Source organism: Chlorocebus sabaeus, chromosome 28, assembly GCF_047675955.1.
Source record: "Chlorocebus sabaeus isolate Y175 chromosome 28, mChlSab1.0.hap1, whole genome shotgun sequence".
NCBI classification, from domain to species: domain Eukaryota; kingdom Metazoa; phylum Chordata; class Mammalia; order Primates; family Cercopithecidae; genus Chlorocebus; species Chlorocebus sabaeus.
This window is the reverse complement of record NC_132931.1, coordinates 19,445,499-19,462,086: the sequence shown is the minus strand read 5'-3', so window position 1 is coordinate 19,462,086 and position 16,588 is coordinate 19,445,499. Positions and strand designations below refer to the sequence as shown.

At 57.4% G+C, this 16,588-nt stretch overlaps 1 protein-coding gene across 8 annotated transcripts in view; it reads right to left on the bottom strand.

Moving 5' to 3' along the window:
* MAD1L1 (mitotic arrest deficient 1 like 1) overlaps positions 1 to 16,066 on the bottom strand; it is a 423,430-nt gene extending 407,364 nt beyond the window's left edge. The window contains exons 1-8 of one of the 8 annotated variants that reach the window (XM_073012877.1): positions 15,865 to 15,922; positions 14,442 to 14,543; positions 14,143 to 14,264; positions 13,508 to 13,686; positions 12,949 to 13,111; positions 8,483 to 8,623; positions 5,661 to 5,840; positions 992 to 1,116 (exon numbers count right to left, since the gene is read on the bottom strand). In XM_073012877.1, coding sequence (XP_072868978.1) covers positions 992 to 1,116; positions 5,661 to 5,840; positions 8,483 to 8,623; positions 12,949 to 13,098 — 596 coding nt within the window. In that variant the 5' untranslated portion in view covers positions 13,099 to 13,111; positions 13,508 to 13,686; positions 14,143 to 14,264; positions 14,442 to 14,543; positions 15,865 to 15,922. Of the gene's footprint in view, positions 1 to 991; positions 1,117 to 3,984; positions 4,127 to 5,660; positions 5,841 to 8,482; positions 8,624 to 12,948; positions 13,112 to 13,507; positions 13,687 to 14,142; positions 14,279 to 14,441; positions 14,544 to 15,864 lie in introns of those variants that run through there. The other 7 variants (XM_073012880.1, XM_008018861.3, XM_037995244.2 and 4 more) reach the window with 7 other exon arrangements.
* Between the last annotated feature and the right edge of the window lie 522 nt (positions 16,067 to 16,588).

Below are 16,588 nucleotides of genomic sequence, written 5' to 3'. Positions count from 1 at the left end.
CCAGAAGGGTGCATAGTGAGCCCAGGCCACCTGCAAGGTCCTCTCCAGCAGTGGCACCCCCAGCTCTCACCTGCCTGCAGCGACTCCCAGCCCTGGTGCAGCTACAGCAGGGCCCCACCCAGGAATGACCTCTCCTCTCCACTACGAAACTAGAACTCTACTAAAACAGCATTTGCTGAGGGAAGGTTCCAAGTCTAAAGGAGATGCCCAGTCTCCTGACCACACCTCCAGACAAGGCTCTCCCGTCTGTACCTCGGCTGAGCCCAGCCCTGTGCCTGGACACCCCTTCCCAGCCGCGCCCCCTCTACCGCCAAGGCACATGGCGCTGCCCTCTGAACCTAGCCCTCAGCAGGGCACGGTAGCTCAGCCTGGGATCCCAGCACTCCAGGAGGCTGAGGCAGGAGGATCACTTGAGGCCAGGAGCTCAAGACCAGTCTGGGTGACAAAGCGAGACGGCCATCTCTACAAAACGTTTTTTAAAATTAGCCAGGTGCAAAATTAATCCCAGCTACTCGGTGGCTGAGGCAGGAGAATCACTGAACCCAGGAGGCGGAGGCTGCAGTGAGCCAAGATGGTGCCATTGTACTCCAGCGTGGGTGACAGAGCGAGACTCAATCTCAAAAAAAAAAAAATCAGCCAGGTGGACTGCACATGCCTGCAGTCCCAGTTACTCTGGGTGCCTGCACTCCAGGCTGGACGACAGAGTGAGATCTCGTCACAAAAAATAAAGTAAAATCTAGCTCTGCAGGAGCCCTCTCTGCAGAAGGAGGGGGAGGAAGCTGCTGCCCCCATTTTGCTCCAGGAACATCAGGACACTTTCTGGGCTCATGGTCCTGGCTCCAGAGGCCTCAGCGTCTGCCCCTCTTGACTGTCTGTGAATGAGGACAGCACCCGGGAGTGCATCCACAACCCACCCAGCCACCGAGAGAGAGGTGGCGTGCACGCCTCCACACGGGACCCGACCCCCGACCCCACACCCTGGCCCGCCCACCTGTGCTGCAAGTCCAGCTGCTCCTGCAGCTCCTGCTTCTCCGACTCCAGGCGCTTCACCCGCATCTCCTGGTCCATCACGCGCCACTGCAGTTCCGAGATCCTCCCCTTGAGGGCGTTGATGGTCTAAAAGCAGAGGGGGCCGGAGAGCCACTCAGTGAGTACAGCCCGTGTGTGGAAGGAGCACATGGAGGTGAGGAGAGCGGAGAGGCACCACCCACATGCTACAACCAAGCAGGAGGCAGGGGGGCAGAGGAATAGGGGGCAGAGGAATAGGGGGCAGAGGGGCATCAGGCAGAGGGGCAGAGGAATAGGGGGCAGAGGAATAGGGGGCAGAGGGGCATCAGGCAGAGGGGCAGAGGAATAGGGGGCAGAGGGACAGAGGAATAGGGGGCAGAGGGGCAGAGGAATAGGGGGCAGAGGAATAGGGGGCAGAGGGGCATCAGGCAGAGGGGCAGAGGAATAGGGGGCAGAGGAATAGGGGGCAGAGGAATAGGGGGCAGAGGAATAGGGGGCAGAGGGGCATCAGGCAGAGGGGCAGAGGAATAGGGGGCAGAGGAATGGGGGCAGAGGAATAGGGGGCAGAGGAATAGAGGGCAGAGGAATAGGGGGCAGAGGGGCATCAGGCAGAGGGGCAGAGGAATAGGGGGCAGAGGAATAGGGGGCAGAGGAATGGGGGCAGAGGGGCATCAGGCAAGGGGCAGAGGAATAGGGGGCAGAGGGGCATCAGGCGAGGGGCAGAGGAATAGGGGGCAGAGGGGCAGAGGAATAGGGGGCAGAGGGGCAGAGGAATAGGGGGCAGAGGGGCAGAGGAATAGGGGGCAGAGGGGCATCAGGCAGAGGGGCAGAGGAATAGGGGGCAGAGGGGCATCAGGCAGAGGGGCAGAGGAATAGGGGGCAGAGGAATAGGGGGCAGAGGAATAGGGGTCAGAGGAATAGGGGGCAGAGGAATAGGGGGCAGAGGAATAGGGGGCAGAGGGGCATCAGGCGAGGGGCAGAGGAATAGGGGGCAGAGGGGCAGAGGAATAGGGGGCAGAGGGGCATCAGGCAGAGGGGCAGAGGAATAGGAGGCAGAGGGGCATCAGGCAGAGGGGCAGAGGAATAGGAGGCAGAGGGGCAGAGGAATAGGGGGCAGAGGGGCAGAGGAATAGGGGGCAGAGGGGCAGAGGAATAGGGGGCAGAGGGGCAGAGGAATAGGGGGCAGAGGGGCAGAGGAATAGGGGGCAGAGGAATAGGGGTCAGAGGAATAGGGGGCAGAGGAATAGGGGGCAGAGGGGCATCAGGCGAGGGGCAGAGGAATAGGGGGCAGAGGGGCATCAGGCGAGGGGCAGAGGAAAAGGGGGCAGAGGGGCATCAGGTGAGGGGCAGAGGAATAGGGGGCAGAGGGGCATCAGGCGAGGGGCAGAGGAATAGGGAGCAGAGGGGCAGAGGAATAGGGGGCAGAGGAATGGGGGCAGAGGAATAGGGGGCAGAGGGGCATCAGGCGAGGGGCAGAGGAATAGGGGGCAGAGGGGCAGAGGAATAGGGGACAGAGGGGCAGAGGAATAGGGGGCAGAGGAATAGGGGGCAGAGGGGCATCAGGCGAGGGGCAGAGGAATAGGGGGCAGAGGGGCATCAGGCAGAGGGGCAGAGGAATGGGGGCAGAGGGGCATCAGGCAAGGGGCAGAGGAATAGGGGGCAGAGGGGCAGAGGAATAGGGGGCAGAGGGGCATCAGGCAAGGGGCAGAGGAATAGGGGGCAGAGGGGCAGAAGAATAGGGGGCAGAGGGGCATCAGGCGAGGGGCAGAGGGTAGGGGGACAGACAGCAAGTGGGCGAGGGGGGCGAGGGGAGCAGAGGAGCAGAGGGCCAGGGGGCAGAGTCACCTCCTTCTGGAGGACGCGGGTCCAGGCAGGCACTCACACGCAAGGCCCACCCTCCTCCTGGCGCTCCAGAGCAGCACAGCCCAGAGCCTGCCACGAGCCATGCAGGAGCTGACCGAGGAGACCCAGGCCCCAGCCAGGGCCCCTGGAAAGGAGGCTTGCTAAGGCGGCTTCAGAAGCAAAAGTCCTCACCAGCCAAGATGGGCCTGGACTCTCAGGCCTGGCACCTGGCAGTCTCTGTGCCAGTGCCGCAGGCTCCCAAAGTCCCACCAGGCATCCACATACCCACCACACCATCATTTTGGTCTTCCCTCCAATCGTGGCTCCTGTCGTCCCTCCCCAGCCACCCCAATGCTACTATGCCGGCTGTTTGCTAATGACATCGCCCTCGAACAACAGCAAGGCACTGGCCAACCAACAGGACAAAGACGGAGGCTGTGCAGGGGGCTAGGCGGTAGCTGTTGGGGAGGCCGTGCGCTTGGAAGGGGAGCGCATAGCACAGGCAGGAGCGCCCCTGGGGAGGCAAAGCCAACAGCCTCTCTGGCAGCCTCCAGGACAGCAGGTCTGCCTGACAGCATGGAACCTGCGCGTGACAGAACCGCCACGCTTCATCCTGACCACCCTCACCAGGCAACCTTCTGAGGACCTAACCCTCTGGAAAAGCTCAGAAAACCCCAGGTGTCCTCAGAGAAAGAGCACGTGGGTCGAGCCAATGTGAGAAGCCGGACAGACCCTGAGAAGCATCACTGTAAGTTAACACAGGGAAACACATGGGCGTGATGTCAGCTCTGGGGACCACGCCCCCAGGGCAGGACAATGGCAAACTCACACAGCAAACGACCTGGGTGGGCCTGGCTGGGTGGCACCCTCCGCAAACAAGGAGGCCACAGCACTCATTTCCCTGTTCCTGAGAACCCGTGGCCAGCTCAGCCCGCTGAACCCTATCACCGCCGTCCACCCCACGACGCTCTGGGAAGGCACGCATGGGGGCGGCGTGCTCCCCAAACGCCCACAACGGGTACGGTTTACTTCACCCAATGGTGAAGCATCAACCTGGGAGTCAAAAAAGAAGGTATTAAAAACATACTAACAATAAACACATCCTCCCAGAGGTCTTCTGAACTCAATTAATACACACCGGGTGCCGGGACCAGGCCGGATGCAGGGCTGAGCCCACCTGCCCGCAGGGGCACCTGTGTTGTAGGGGACGCCGGACAGTTGGCAAGGAAGAGGCGCATAAGACAATTCCAGAGTAAGGAGGTTGACAATCAGGGCCCTGTGACAGGAGAAGGCAGCCAAGGCCTAGTGAGCAGGAGGGTTTGCCCTGAGGAGCTGCCACCCTAGCTTAGACGTGACAGGCCAAAGCAGCAGGGCCTGCAGCAGCGCGATCTCCTCTCACGGGGCCCCACCCCACCGGGCACCACCCTGCGGCTCCTGCAGTCTCCTAGTCCTCTGCCCCTCATAGAGTGCTGGGCACGACTCACCCTCCCCCATGGAACCGCAGGTGCCCACAGGCAGCGGGGACAGGGTCTGACCCACCTCCAGCACAGCCCAGCACACAGGAACTGGAACCCAGAGCACGGGCAAGGCAAGAGCAGCTTCTCGGAGGCCAATCACACCTCCTTTCCTGCCAACGTTCCCTCCAGAAGCAGATGGGGGAACAACCTCAACATGCTTCCCCAGCACCACCCACAGAAAGGACCCAGGGCCAGTTTCTGGACCCCTCCAGGACGCCTGCTGCACGCCCACCCCACCCCCACCCCTATGCCAGCAGATTTGCATGTCTCCTCTTGGCACCAGCCATCTTGATCGTCACAGAAAAAGGACAGGAGAGGTCAGAAGATTCCAATTTCCACCAGCGCCCACGTCCGGGCTGTTTCTAAAATGCAAGCAACCTTCACCAGGACTGTGGTTCACACAGGCTCCGGTTCAGAGGCAATTCTCCGATACCATCAGATGCCTGTAGACCTTGCGGATAGTCAAAGAAATGAAAATCCATTCGTGCCTACTTAAGCCTCCTGACAAAACAACAGCTATTTCCAGAAAAGACCACCATCCACGACAGGGAAGGCTGCAGAGAAACTGGAGCCCTCAGGCGGGGCTCTGAGAACAACCGCGCAGAGACCGCCATCGCTGGGGACCTTATAGCCCAGGCCTAAGGGTCTGTGCAAAGTCAACAGAAGCGAGGGCTGCATAGATACACGAGTGAACACAAACACACTAAAAGTCCATAAACGACAAAAAACGGATTCATCAGCCTTCAAAATTCATAATTACAAATGCAAAAAAACTGCTTAACTTTTTTTTTTTTTTTTTTTCCAGACAGAGTCTCACCGTGTCGCCCAGGCTGGAGTGCAATGGCGTGACCTTAGCTCACTGCAATCTCCACCTCCCGGGTGCAAGCGATTCTCCTGCCTCAGCCTCCCGAGTGGCTGGGACTACAGGCGCCCACCATCACGCCCAGCTAATTTTTATATTTTTAGTAGAGACGGAGTTTCACCATGTTGGCCAGGCTGGTCTCCAACTCCCGACCTCAGGTGATCCACCCACCTTGGCCTCCCAAAGTGCTGGGATTACAAACATGAGCCACCACGCTCGGCCCAAGTGCTCAACTTTTTAATTGAAAACTATAGAATGGAAAATTAATACTTCTACTGATTACAACTATGCAAAAAACGCAGCTGTCCGTGTGAAAAGCACAATTAAAAACACAGGCGCGGCGCTGCAGTGGTGAACAAGAGCATGCATTCCCTCTCCTCAGGAAAACAGCGCCAGGAGGGCAGTCCCCGCGGAGTGGAGGCCCCGCTCACCTCGCCGGCCTGGGCCAGGCTGTCCTCTTTCTCACGCAGCCTCTTGCTGGCAGCATCCAGGTTCTGCTGACACTGCCTGTTGCGCTCCAGCTGCTCCTGCATCTTCTCCTCCGCCCCAGCCTCCCGCTCCTGAAGCTGCCGGATGCGCGTCAGGAGCTCCTGGTTGCGGTCAACCTCGCGCTGTCAAGAGAGCAAGAGTCAGATGCCATGTGCCACCCACGGGAGGGTCAGCGGGGAGCCTTCACCCCCACGCCTCTCTCAGAACAGGCCGAGGCGCAAAAAAGAGGCGAGCAGGACGCATCAGCCAAGTCAGCGGCAGAACCAGGACGGGACCTGGGACCCAGCTCCAGTGCCGGCGCCCCCGCTGAGGCGCCATGATGGTGAGCACTGTGCAAAGTCAGGGCTCCCAGGACGGGCACTTGGCACAGATCACACACACATTCATCACACCGTCTGCTCAGCAGTTGCCGCTGCAGGCAGAGGGAGCACGGGAAATCTACAATTCAGCATTGACCTTGGGGAGAAGCTGAGCTTTCACAGCACCAGCAAATCCTGTCTAACTTCACTCTGGCCGGCACTGAAATGAGCTGGCATTCCCCCAGCGAGCAGCCGATGGGGGCAGAGACAGGTGGCGTGAGCAGGAGGCTGCAGACAGAAGCAGTTTACACTGGGCTCAAATCTGCCACACATGCACACTACCTCACACAAACCTCCAGAGCCACCCCCCCGACTGGCCTTGGGGAGGCTGCGTGGCTCTCACTGGTTGGGATGGGACATAACCAAGAAGCACGCTCAGACCTCCTGACTCTAATGACCCGCAGGCCCTGCAAGTTCACTGCCAGGTACCAGAGTCCCAGGAGGTGAGGGCGGTGAGCCCTGATGGAGCCCAGCACTCTGGGACCCTCTTGCCCTGCCTTCCTCGGGAAGCGCCAAGCACTCCCCCTGAGCCCAGGGAGGAGTATGAGCTTGTGCTGTCCTCATCCGGGGTACTCCAGCCCAAAACCCAGGAGAGGTGTGACAGAGGTGGCTGCCTTCTGAGAGAGGCTGACCCGCACCTCGGAGGGACTCTAGCCCTTGTGAGCTGCAAGGGCTGCCTCACCACCACCAAGAGACTCTTCTGTGATGCAGAACAGGAGCTGGGGTTGGCACGGGGCTCCGCTCAGCACCATCACAGCCAGATGGGGCACCAGGCCCGGGACTGCCAGTCCCAGTGCACACAGGGCAGCCAGCAGGTCGCTGGACTTCAGACACTTAGATCTCAACCCCAATAGGTATTTCCAAGTGGAACTCCAAGGAACAATTGGAAAACTACTGGTTCCAACTGTTCCTGGGGTCCTGTGCAGCTGTGTCTGTGGGCAAGGAAGGAAAGTCCTGCTAGAAGGTGGCTGGAGCTCGCAAGGAGCCCCAAGTGTAAGCTCACTCACCTGCATTCTTGGATTTCCCCAAGAAAGGGCCCCCGGAGACCCTACAATGACCCCGCCCTCAATACAACACTTGTGAGTACCCATAAAACGCCATAAGCTGCGCCACACAATGGAGATCCTGGGCGGAGTCAGGTGGGCCCTGCCTTCAGGACTCTCGGCCCAGAGGAACTCCAACAGCTGCACACTCCGTTCCTCCTGCCTGAGAGCCACAGCCATGCCATGAGCACGCTGCCTCCAAACTAATGACCTGGTGCCACCTCTCCACCCCTAACAAGGGAACCTCAATAGTTAGGGAGATTCCTGTGGCCTCTCCCTCCCCTTCCCACCAATTCCTCCAGGACTGTCCCTCCTAGGACCCACCCAGGCCATGAGCAAAATCCCCACCTCTCAGGGAAAATAGCTCTCAAAGCAGCAATGGAGCCAAGCCTGAGGCCATGGCCCCCACCCCGTGGCACCTCAGGCTCGCTGAGCCCACACAACGCACCACAGCCAGGATCTGCAGGCCAGGGGCAAGGAATCCAACCAGTATCACACTCCGGAAGACGTGAGCTGTTTTTCTAGGGCCTAGGAGAGTGTGTGAACAAACCGCACGATGCCAGGGAGGGGCTAGACATCTACCCGCCGAAAGAGGGCACAGAGGCCAAGGAGACTTCCCGCCCAATACTCTGCCTGAACCTTGGCAGCATTTCCACAACTGATCAGCACTGACCGAAACCCTGGCAAAGCACTATTCATCAGAGCAGAGGGAATTCGCACGCTCAGTGGAAACCTAATTCCCTCCTCAAGGACAGGGTGTTTTCCCTGCTGCCCTGGGTGAGCCAGGAGCAACACACAGCCACCACTGAGGCCGGCACCCTTCGCTAGGGCCCTCCAACCCAAAGGCCCAGCATGGACCGGGACCCTGTTCCACCCCGTGACCTCCTAAGCCTGTCAGTCCTGCACCACTCGGCATTTCCGTCAGACCTGCATTCCAGTTCTCCCAGGGGGAAGAGGAAACCAGGAGACCCAACAAAGGGATCTGTGCCAGCACCGCAGCCTCACTCAACAGACGCAGGAAGTGTTCCCATTTCATGCCACCCTCCTCTAGGACAGCAAGCGTAACCAATACCTGCCCCACAGCATGCGTGGCCTCAGAAGGAATGTCCTGGCAACCGTGACACAGGGCATGTCAGGCTTCCAGTCAGCTGGGTTCTGATTTCCTACGGCCTGGCAGGTACCATGCATAGCCCCCTTGCTCCCAGGGGCTGCGATCTGAATTCTTATAACCTGGCAGGTACCGTGCACAGCCCTCTTGCTCCCAGGTACTGGGATCTGATTTCTTACGACCTGGCAGGTACGGTGCACAGTCCCCTTGCTTCAGTGGCTGGCTGGGCTGACCCTTGCCCCACGTGAACCCACCTCGTAGTTCCTGGCACTGGTGCTCGCCGCTCTCTCCAGCTCCACTCGAGCCCTCTTGTGACTCAGTTCCATCTGCATCTTCTCCCGCTCCACCTGGATGAGGTGGGACTTCGAACGGATCTGCTCTGCTCTTTCCTCCAGCTGAGAGGGACACACCCAAAGAAAAACAGAATGCTCAGTGACTGCATCAAGCAAGGCTGAGTGACTCGGTGCAGTGGACACATCTCTGAGCACCCATTCCCGCAGGTCCTGTGCTAAGTCTTGATGTGCCCCAGCTACCGGGCCCCAGGCTGGGGAACCGGGGAGGGGCAGGCAACGGGAAGGTGAAAAAGCCTAGGAAGAGGAAGACGTCTTTTGAGATGACATTAAGCATATTAGTGAACGCAATGGCCTCAAATGCCACCCATTTATTTACCAGCCAATGGCTCTGTGGGTCAGAAGTCCAGACGTAGGTGGTTGCGTTCTCTGAACAGGGTCTCCCAGGCTAAAAATCAATGCAGTCGACCAGGACGTGTTCTCAGGTGGAGCTCAGCATCCTCTCACAAGCTCACAGGGATGGAGAATGAGGTCTCCTTCCCGACCAGCTGCCAGCCCAGTACGGCCATCCACTCCTAGGAGCTGCCCACATCCCTTGCCACATGGACCTCTCCCTCTCCAAAATCAACCACGTCCGATCTCCCTTGTAAAATCCCGCTCCTGCCATGTCTCTGACTGCTCTGCCTCAGATGTCTGGACTGAGACTGAAAGGGCTCTGGTGAGCAGATCAAGCCCACCCAGGGAGTGGATCAAGTCCACCCAGGTAATCTCCTTATCTCAAGGTCAACAGATCTGAGACCTTAATTACATCTGCACAATCCCACAATGATACCTAGTCAGTATGGACTGAAACCTGGGAGGCAGTAGGAAGGTGAGTGTGCACTAGAGCCTGGAATCTGGGGGCCCTCTCAGAAGTCTGCCTACCACACAGGGCTGGTGATTACAGGTGAGCTGAGCCTCACAGAGCCCTAGAAGACTTGCCAAACAGTTCCAGAGTCGGCCTTTGGGTACGACCTGCTCAGCTGGAGGAAAAGGCAGAGTCACCAACTCTTCATATAGCCCAGAGCCTTGCAGTGCAGCATCTCTCGGCATTTAACAAATGCAGAGTCTCAGGCTACACTCCAGACCTATTCAATCAGAATCTTCTCTTTAGGTTGGGCGCAGTGGCTCACGCCTGTAATCCCAGTACTTCAGGAGGCCAAGTCGGGTGGATCACATGAGGCCAGGAGTTCGAGATCAATCTGGCCAACATGGGGAAACCCCGTCTCTACTAAAAATACAAAAATTAGCCAGCGTAGTGGTGCACACCTGTAATCCCAGCTACTCAGGAGGCTGAGGCAGGAGAAATGCTTGAACCCAGGAGGTGGAGGTTGCAGTGAGCTAAGATCACACCACTGCACTCCAGCCTGGGTGACAGGACAGGAGTTCGTCTTGGGAAAAAAAAAAAAAATCTAGGCTGGGCGCGGTGGCTCACTCACGCCTGTAATCCCAGCAGTTCGGGGGCCAAAGTGGGTACATCACTTGAGGTCAGGAGTTTGAGACCAGCCTGGCCAACATGGTGAAACCCTGTCTCTAGTCAACACTACAAAAATTAGCCGGGCATGGTGGTACGCACCTGTAATCTCAGCTACTCCGGAGGCTGAGGTGGGAGAATCACTTGAACCCAGGAGACGGAGGTTGCAGTGAGCCAACACTGTACCACTGCACTCCAGCCTGGATGACAGAGTAAGACCCTGTCTCCAAAAGAAAAAAAGAAACTTCTTTTTAAACACATTCTCAGGGCGTTCACATGCACGTGAAAGTTTGATAAGCACCAGAGTAGAGTGGTGGTTCCCAGTGGGGGCCAGTTTTGCCCCTGGGAACATCTGGCACTGTCTAGAGACACCTGACTGTCACAGGGGGTGGTCATATGTGTGTGCTGCTGGCTGGCATCCAGGGGGTAGAGGCCAGGGATGTTGTTCAACAGCCCACAATGCATAAGAAAGTCCCGAGAAAAAAAGAATTACCCAACCCAAATGCCAAGCATGCCAAGGCTAGGAAAGCCCGGGACGGGGGAGGGAAGTTTCTCTGTCCTCCCACCTGTGTTCTCTGGTGGCCCAAGCCCACGCTTCCTTTCTTACTATGTTACCGTGTCTCGATTCCCAGCTGCCGCTGTTGGGGCATTCCTAACACTGCCCTTCAAACTCAGCAGCCTTCCTGGTCTCACTTCTGTGTCTGCAGTCAAACCTGAGCCTCTCGAGAAGGGTGGGCACCCCACCTGCAGGGGGCACGACCAGCGGGGACCAGGAGTCCCAGACACACCTGATCCGTGTGCCACCTCTGCCTGGAGCTAACTACAACTGGAAGACAGCAACTGAAAGCTTGCCCTTCCATTAAATCAACACAGATGTGTGATAAACCAGACAGCACACATTCCCCCGGCCTGCCATGGTCTCCAGGCCCTCTCTGCCACGCCGGGGGCTCAGCAGGAGAGAAAGAACCACAACGAAGTCCAGAAATGGGATGTGACAGGGGCCAGGGACCAAGGCTGGGCTCGCCGCCATCATTCTGCTCGCCACCTCGCTCTGACTACCACACCCCATCACTGATCCCCTCACCAAGAGGCCCTTAACAGTGAGCACTGGGGGCCTCTCAGGTCCAAGACAGACTAGAATCCCACAGCTTTGACAGATAGGCCAAGAGGTCCCAGACATTTGCATCAAGGAAATTACAGCATTTCAGACCAGAGTTGCCAACTCTGTTATCCAGGATGGAGGGCAGTGGCGTGATCTCAGCTCACTGCAACCTCTGCCTCCTGGGTTCAAGCAATTCTCCTGCCTCAGCCTCCCGAGTAGGTGAGATGACAGGTGTACGCACCCACCTAATTTTTGTATTTTTAGTAGAGATGGGGTTTCACCAAGTTGGTCAGGCTGGTCTCAAATTCCTGACCTCAAGAGATCCACTCACCTCAGGCTCCCAAAGTGCTGGGATTCTAGGCGTGAGCCGCCGCAACCAGTTCAGAGTTGGCAACTTCTAATTTTGCCAGTGATAAAAACAACAACCATCTATTACCTTCATAATTTCATAAAAGAGCATTTACATATACATATCACATATATACATACACATACATATATATGTGACCTAATCTCAGAATACAAAACTGTCCTCATGAAGAAACGGCAGTAAGCAAGCTAGCAGCCAGCATTCTTTTTTTTTTTTTTCTTTTTTGAGACGGGGTCTGGCTCTGTCGCCCAGGTTGGAGTGCAGTGGCGCCATCTCGGCTCACTGTAAGCTCCGCCTCCCGGGTTCACGTCATTCTCCTGCCTCAGCCTCCCAAGCAGCTGGGACTACAGGTGCCACGCCCGGTTAATTTTTTGTATTTTTAGTAGAGACAGGGTTTCACCGTGTTAGCCAGGATGGTCTCGATCTCCTGACCTCGTGATCCGCCCATCTCGGCCTCCCAAACTGCTGGGATTACAGGCGTGAGCCACCACATCCAGGCACAAGCTAGCATTCTAATAAACACATACTAATTCAATTATGCAACAAAACAAATGCACACACACACAGCTTCACCAAATGCAGCAGGGCCTCATCTGGGCTCTGAGAGCGCAGGAAGCCAGAGCCTCCTCTAATGGGCACAGGACTACAGAATGGCTCTGGCGCCTGTAGCAGGGACTGGGAAAGAGGGTCCAGGCAGAGGGGTCTAGAGGAGCCTGTGTAGCCACAGGGCCCAGGCAAGGCTGCAGACACTACTCGCCAGCACTCCCCAGCACTCCACTCCCCACCACTCGGGGACCCCGTTATCCCAGCCCCACGTGGGGCTGGGCCCATCACTCTTTGGATCCTGAAGTCCTTCAGGAGGCCTGAGTCCTCTGCAGTTGTGTCTACAGTGAGCAATCCCCCAAGAACTTGTAACGAAACCAAATACGACTATTTTATAGAAGAAATCCGTAAAAATCACCCCAAAATCTGAAAATGGCCCTCTACAGCCTGAGACCACAAAACGCCCCGTCCTTCTGCTCACGGCTGTGGCTTTGTCTCTGGGCTGCCGGGCACTCCCGCACTGTGTTTCCAACACAGCCTTCCCGACGGTCCTGCTGCTCACACTCCCAGGCAGTTTGGGTTCTGTCCTCAATTAGATGAACGAACTGGCTTTCCGATGCTGTCACCACGGTCTGTGGGTGCACTTGCGTGAATGCAATGCTGAGCGCCAGGCCCACTCAGGGTGCTAACAAGGCAGGCCTTCGAGCCAGGATGGCTCAGGGCCCCAGCTAGCCTCCAGCTGCTGCCCCAAAACGAGGAGTGGCCACAGTGAGGCCTGGAAGATGAGCAGCTGGTCTCCAGGCTAATACTGACCCACCTCAACTACAGAAGACTTGAACAGGCCCTGCCTGGGCCCAGGGGTCTCCCCAGAGAAGACTCCCACCCAGGCACATGCCGCTCACCTGCATGCTCTGCTGGTACTGCATCTGCAGAGAACCTGGAGCCAAGGTGGACATATCCAGTCCAGATCCTCCCTCCACCCGCTGAGAGATGAAGTTGTTCAAAGATCTCAGGGTGGATAAAACTGTGGTGTTTTCCCCCAGGTCTTCCATGGTGGCTTTCCTTCTGGGAACAGACAAAGGACTGGTCAGGGCCAGCCTTTCTACGTGCCATCAGCTGTGCAGTCAGTGGGGCCTCTGGACATCCCCACTCCCCTAACACTCATTGGAGCCCATAATACACCAGTGTCTGTAACCACATTCTTCAAAGGCAACTGGGGGCCATGCTGCCAATTTACCGGACAAAAAATGGAAGCAAGAAAGCATGCCACCAAATCCCCGCCACCGAGCCACCGACTGAGTCTCAGCTGCACACAGACGGACAGCTGGCGCCCAAGAGGCGGGACTCAGCACTCAGGTGGCACGTCCTCCCACAGCACTGTAAGAGGGTTCTCCAGAGAGACAGAGCCAACAGGACAGAGACAGACACACGAGAGGGGCGTTATTAGGGAAACGGACTCACGCGATTAGGGAGACTGTCCCACAACAGGCCGTCTGCAAGCTGGAGCCCTAGAAGCCTGGCAGCGTGACACAGTCCACGTCTGAAGGCCTCAGAGCCGGGGGGCCGATGGTGTAATTCTCAGTTTGAGGAGCTGCTGGAACGAGTCCTGGAGACCAAAGGCCGGTAAGCTTGGAGTGCTGCTGTTGAGGAGAGGAGAAGAAGGGTGTATCCCAGCTCCCGCAGGCAGATGGACACATTCGCCTTTTCTGTTTTTGTCCTCTCCAGGCCCCAAGCTCTTGGATGGTGCCCCCAACACTGGGGGGTGGATCTTCAGCACCTGGTCCACTCAGACTCCCAAGCTCATCACCTCTGGAAACACCCTCACAGGTACACCCAAAAACAAAAATGATGCTTTCCCAGGTTTCTAGGAATTCCTGAATCCAGTCAGCTGATGCCTGAAACTACCTACCAGGAGCACTCACAAAAAAGTCTGGTCTCCTGCCCAGGTGGGATGGCTCATGCCTGTAATCCCAGCACTTTGGGAGGTGGAGGCAGGCAGATCACTTGAGGTCAGGAGTTCAAGACCAGATTGGCCAACATGGCAAAACCCCATCTCTAATAAAATACAAAAACTAGCCGGGTGTGGTGGTGCGCACCTGCAATCCCAGCTATTCAGGAGGTTGTGGCACAAGAAACGCTTGAACCTGGGAGGTGGAAGTTGCAGTGAGCTGAGACCACACCACCGCACTCCAGCGTGGGTAACAGAGTAAGACTGTGCCTCAAAATAAATAAATATTAATTAATTAATTAAGGCCAGGCACTGTGGCTCATGCCTGTAATCCCAGTACTTTGCGAGGCCAAGACGGGCAGATGACCCGAAGTCAGGAGTTCGAGACCAGCCTGGCCAACATGGTGAAACCCTGTCTCTACTAAAGCCGGATGTGGTGGTATGCACCTGTAATCCCAGCTACTCCGGAGGCTGCGACAGGAGAATTGCTTGAACCCAGGAGGCAGAGGTTGCATGCAGTGAGCTGAGATCGCACCACTGCACTCCAGCCTGGACAAGAGCAAGACACCGTTTCAAAAAATAATAATAATTAATTTTTTAAAAAGTCTGGCCTCTGGGAATCAGAAACGAAGCATGCAACAGTGACAGTAAAGATGATCATCACAGCTGTGCTAATTTTCATTATTTCCAGTGACATTAATAAGTACTACTACTATTTTCAACTAGGTACCGGAAAGAAAGGTATCTGACATTTCCAAGCACCGAGACTTCTTGAACTTCGGTTTCCTCATCTGTCAACTCATGACAGTGAAATCTACTTGCAAAGTTGTGGGGAACGGGGTCAATATCCCTGAAGTCTTCTACTGCTAGATGATGGGAACGCGGCCGCAGGTTGACCAGCACTACATTTGTAAGCTCAATCTTAACAGGGTGGTGAATCAGGGCTTTTTACACAGATTCTAGAGATGATGAAACCGAAGCTTCAAAAAGTTACAGAACGGAGACTGGGACCTTGGGTCTGTCTGGCGTTGGAAGGCTGAAGACAAGCCGCAGCAAAGAACTTTGCACCCCTAACACCTGCGCTGACGATGGTCTCACGGCAGGCCGGCCCACCAGCCCTAACGAGGGGAACAGCCAAGAACCTTTAATAGCCAAAAGGTAGAACTCCTGCAGCTGCAGTTTCTGAGTTTCCATTCAACAAGAACCTTGGCCTGCTGCAAGCAGAGCCCTGAGCTCCCCAGGCTGCGAGCCCCGCAGAGGCAGGCCCGCCTGCAGGGAGGCTCCACAGCCCAACTCCTCCATTGCCCAGAAGAGACCAGGGCGACCCCTGCCATCCCCGAGGGGAAACCGGGCCCACACGCCCCCTTCCTGAAAGCGGACCCGCGCGAGCCACCAGGACGCCAAGAGCCCCTGCAGCCCCGACTTCTCCACCAGGCGCCAGCTCAGGCCCCTTCCTCCGCGCGCCGGCACCTGAGCCCGGACACCCCCACGGCGGGCACGGGGACCCCCGGGGCTGGGGCCACGAGCACGCGCCCCTCGGCCGCCCGCCCTGGCACAAGGGGCGGCTGCGGAGACCCAGGCGAGGGGCCCGCTGTACCCAGCACAGCCCGAAGTGGGGAGTGGGGACAGTGAAGTGGGGACAGGGGAGAGGGGAGGGGAGAGGGGAGAGGAGGGGAGAGGAGGGGAGAACACAGGGAGGAGCGCGCGCCCATGGGAGACGGGAGGGCGCGCGGTCCTGAGGCACGGGGTCCGGGTCCTTGTGCCCCACCCTGGCGAGCACACCCGGTCCGGGCCGTGGACCCCGCCATTGCCACGCCCGGGACCCCCGGGACCCCAGGACCCCGCCGCCCGCGCGAGCCGGGCCTCTCACCTCAGTTGCCCGCAGCGCGCTTGCCGCCGCCGCTCGGATCTCCCTCCGCTTCGCACGCGTCCACTTATCGCGACACTTGCGCCTGCGCTCTCGCGAGACCTGGGTGGGAACCGGGCCGTAAAGAACCGAGTCTTCGCACCAGCTGGTCCTGGGGTCTCCGTGCCCGCACCCAGAGCCGCCACCCCCGGGAGACTACCCACGGAAAGGACTCAGAACCGAAGGCCGGGCCAAGGCGCAGTCGGGGTCCCCGGCCCAGCGCGGGACGCGCTTCCACTAAGGCTTTCGCCTCGCGCCGTAATGTGTGGAATAGCCGCGCCCATGGCAGCCTCGTGCAACAAACTTGCACTGTTGACTCTTCCCAAAATTTTGCTACTCAGTATCAGCTTGAACCAATCCGTTATTTTACTTTTATCTGGGCCCACTAGAAATGCAATTTATGCTACTAGGCTACCTCCTAGTGCTCTGCAAGCCAAGGCACAAAATCCAACGGGGTGAGGTCAGGCCCCACTATTATTACAGTAATCTTCGTCTATCCTTCAATTTGGAGCCTTCCTGAGAAGAGTGTGCCTCTTCTCTTCTTCCCACCTCTGCCCAGCCCCTGGCTTCCCTCTAAGAAGATGCTGTTCCTAAGGGTCTACATTGAATTTTTCTTCTTCCAGAGAAAAAAGACTTCCAAGTTGTGTGCCCCGGAAATGAAATGGAATGAGAACGAGGTGGAGTAAGG